This window comes from Olea europaea, unplaced genomic scaffold, assembly GCF_002742605.1.
Source record: "Olea europaea var. sylvestris unplaced genomic scaffold, O_europaea_v1 scaffold23494, whole genome shotgun sequence".
NCBI classification, from domain to species: Eukaryota; Viridiplantae; Streptophyta; class Magnoliopsida; order Lamiales; family Oleaceae; genus Olea; species Olea europaea.
Genome location: NW_019241616.1, coordinates 1 through 1,693, shown reverse-complemented (window position 1 = coordinate 1,693; position 1,693 = coordinate 1). Strand labels below are relative to the sequence as shown.

Here is a 1,693-nt window from a genome sequence, read left to right as displayed (position 1 = left end):
GCCACAAGAATGGGTATTTTTCAAGATTTGAGGGGAATAAATATCTAACATTTAAATTTTATGTTTGTAGAATTGAAACCCGTCATGTCCACCGGTGACTTTTTGTTTTCAAGTGGAGTAGTAATCAAAGGTAAATGTTAGTGACTAGTCATTTAATTTACTTTCAAATTTTAACATCTTTTATTGCCACGTAAGATTGTCATTCGCCATGTGGATTTTTTTGTCCACGTGGACGAATGGAAATGAGACGGATGATGGATGGGTACCGTTATGTAAAAGTGATTGAGCTAGTTGTAATCGTAGATAAAATTTATTGATTTATCATTTAATTAACTCAATAGAGCACCTTAATTTGAGATTGGTTGGACTGTGTTCTATTTTAGCTTTAGCTTTTGTTTCAAAGACCTCAATGGATCACATCCATCATATTTCCTGTCTCAAAATTATGTAATTTATTGGGTTGGCTAAAGTTTTATCAATTTTATTGTATTTATAGATTTTCTTATCAATTTTATTGTATTTATAGATTTTCTTCTTCCTTCACTCAAAAATATACTTATTCCATCTTGTGTTGGACGTGTTGATTCAAATGCTCGGGGTTTTGTTATTCCGTTCAATCAATGCCATTCTTCAATTTTTTCTCTAATGAACCATGTTAATTTCACTAATAGGGTGACCATATTGGAATCATTCGTTAATTTCAATTACTGGTTTGAACAAAAATGAATTTTAAGGACGAACTTGAAATTTGGCTTCATTCATTGAATATTCAATTTGCAGAGGCTAGACGTTAACATAATATTTTAAACTTTACTTAGTGGGGAAAAGAAACGTATCTTCATGTGATAACTTGTAGATACATTTAGTATGTTGAACTCAATAAGATTAAGCATTATAATAGACAATATCTTGTATAGTGACGGCAAAAAAACTTGTCCTGTCCCAATGGGCCCCATCCCCGAATGGGTTGGCAGGCGGGGCAGGGCAGGGCGTCACGTCCTTAGAGGTCTGAAAGAGCCACAATGCATACTTTGGGGAAGGGATTGAACAATAAGGCACTTCTAATGCTTAAAATACAACAATCCCAATTGACCTTTTTTGTTAGCTATGTACAAATGGATCATTCCAAGTAAAAAGGGTAAAAAGGGTTGAACACATTTATTGTTGATATTCCACCCTGATTTATTTGTAATTCAATCATATGCCTGGTTTATATATATGTCAAAAGAATATCCTATAAAAATCTAAATGGCCCCTGATATAGGATGGCCTTCAACATTGGTCAAAGGCCATTGGCAAATCTGTAGAACTGACTATTGCTGAGACTCAGATAATGATGGTGAAGAATGCAGGGATAATGGCTGACTACTCCTGCTGGTTCCAACTTCCACTACAGTTCCCTCTCGTGCCGGAACATGCAGAAATGACTTCATAACATCATATACAGTGAATCCAATGGCTACCGAGGGTACGACCTGAAGTTCACATTTGTAGTCTTTAGATGAAAGCCAACAATTAAATGCCCCGGTGGTCACTAAACTTTTAGCGAAATCCGTACCTTCAAGTAGTTGATGCTAAGACCAGAAAATAATTGCTTCCATCCTTCTCTACGGACAATCATAACAAGAGTTTCCATTGTGCTTTTCATGTCACCACCGTTAGTAGATCTCAAGATGCGCTGCACCTGAAAGAG

General features: G+C 35.8%; 1 protein-coding gene across 1 annotated transcript; it reads right to left on the bottom strand.

The window, feature by feature from the left end:
* Nucleotides 1-1,062: 1,062 nt before the first annotated feature.
* LOC111381654 (mitochondrial carrier protein CoAc2-like) lies at nt 1,063-1,687 on the bottom strand. The gene is made up of 2 exons (XM_023005454.1): nt 1,559-1,687; nt 1,063-1,475 (listed from the first exon to the last, which is right to left on the bottom strand). Exons 1-2 carry the CDS (start codon nt 1,646-1,648, stop codon nt 1,314-1,316), a joined length of 252 nt encoding a protein of 83 aa, XP_022861222.1. The 5' UTR covers nt 1,649-1,687; the 3' UTR covers nt 1,063-1,313.
* Between the last annotated feature and the right edge of the window lie 6 nt (nt 1,688-1,693).

Excerpts from the sequence above, each read along its gene's own strand:
- LOC111381654 (XM_023005454.1), bottom strand. The coding sequence starts at position 1,648 with ATGAAAAGCACAATGGAAACTCTTGTTATGATTGTCCGTAGAGAAGGA. Across the intron at positions 1,476-1,558 it reads TTAGCATCAACTACTTGAAG|GTCGTACCCTCGGTAGCCAT; the intron begins GTACGGATTTCG and ends TGTGAACTTCAG.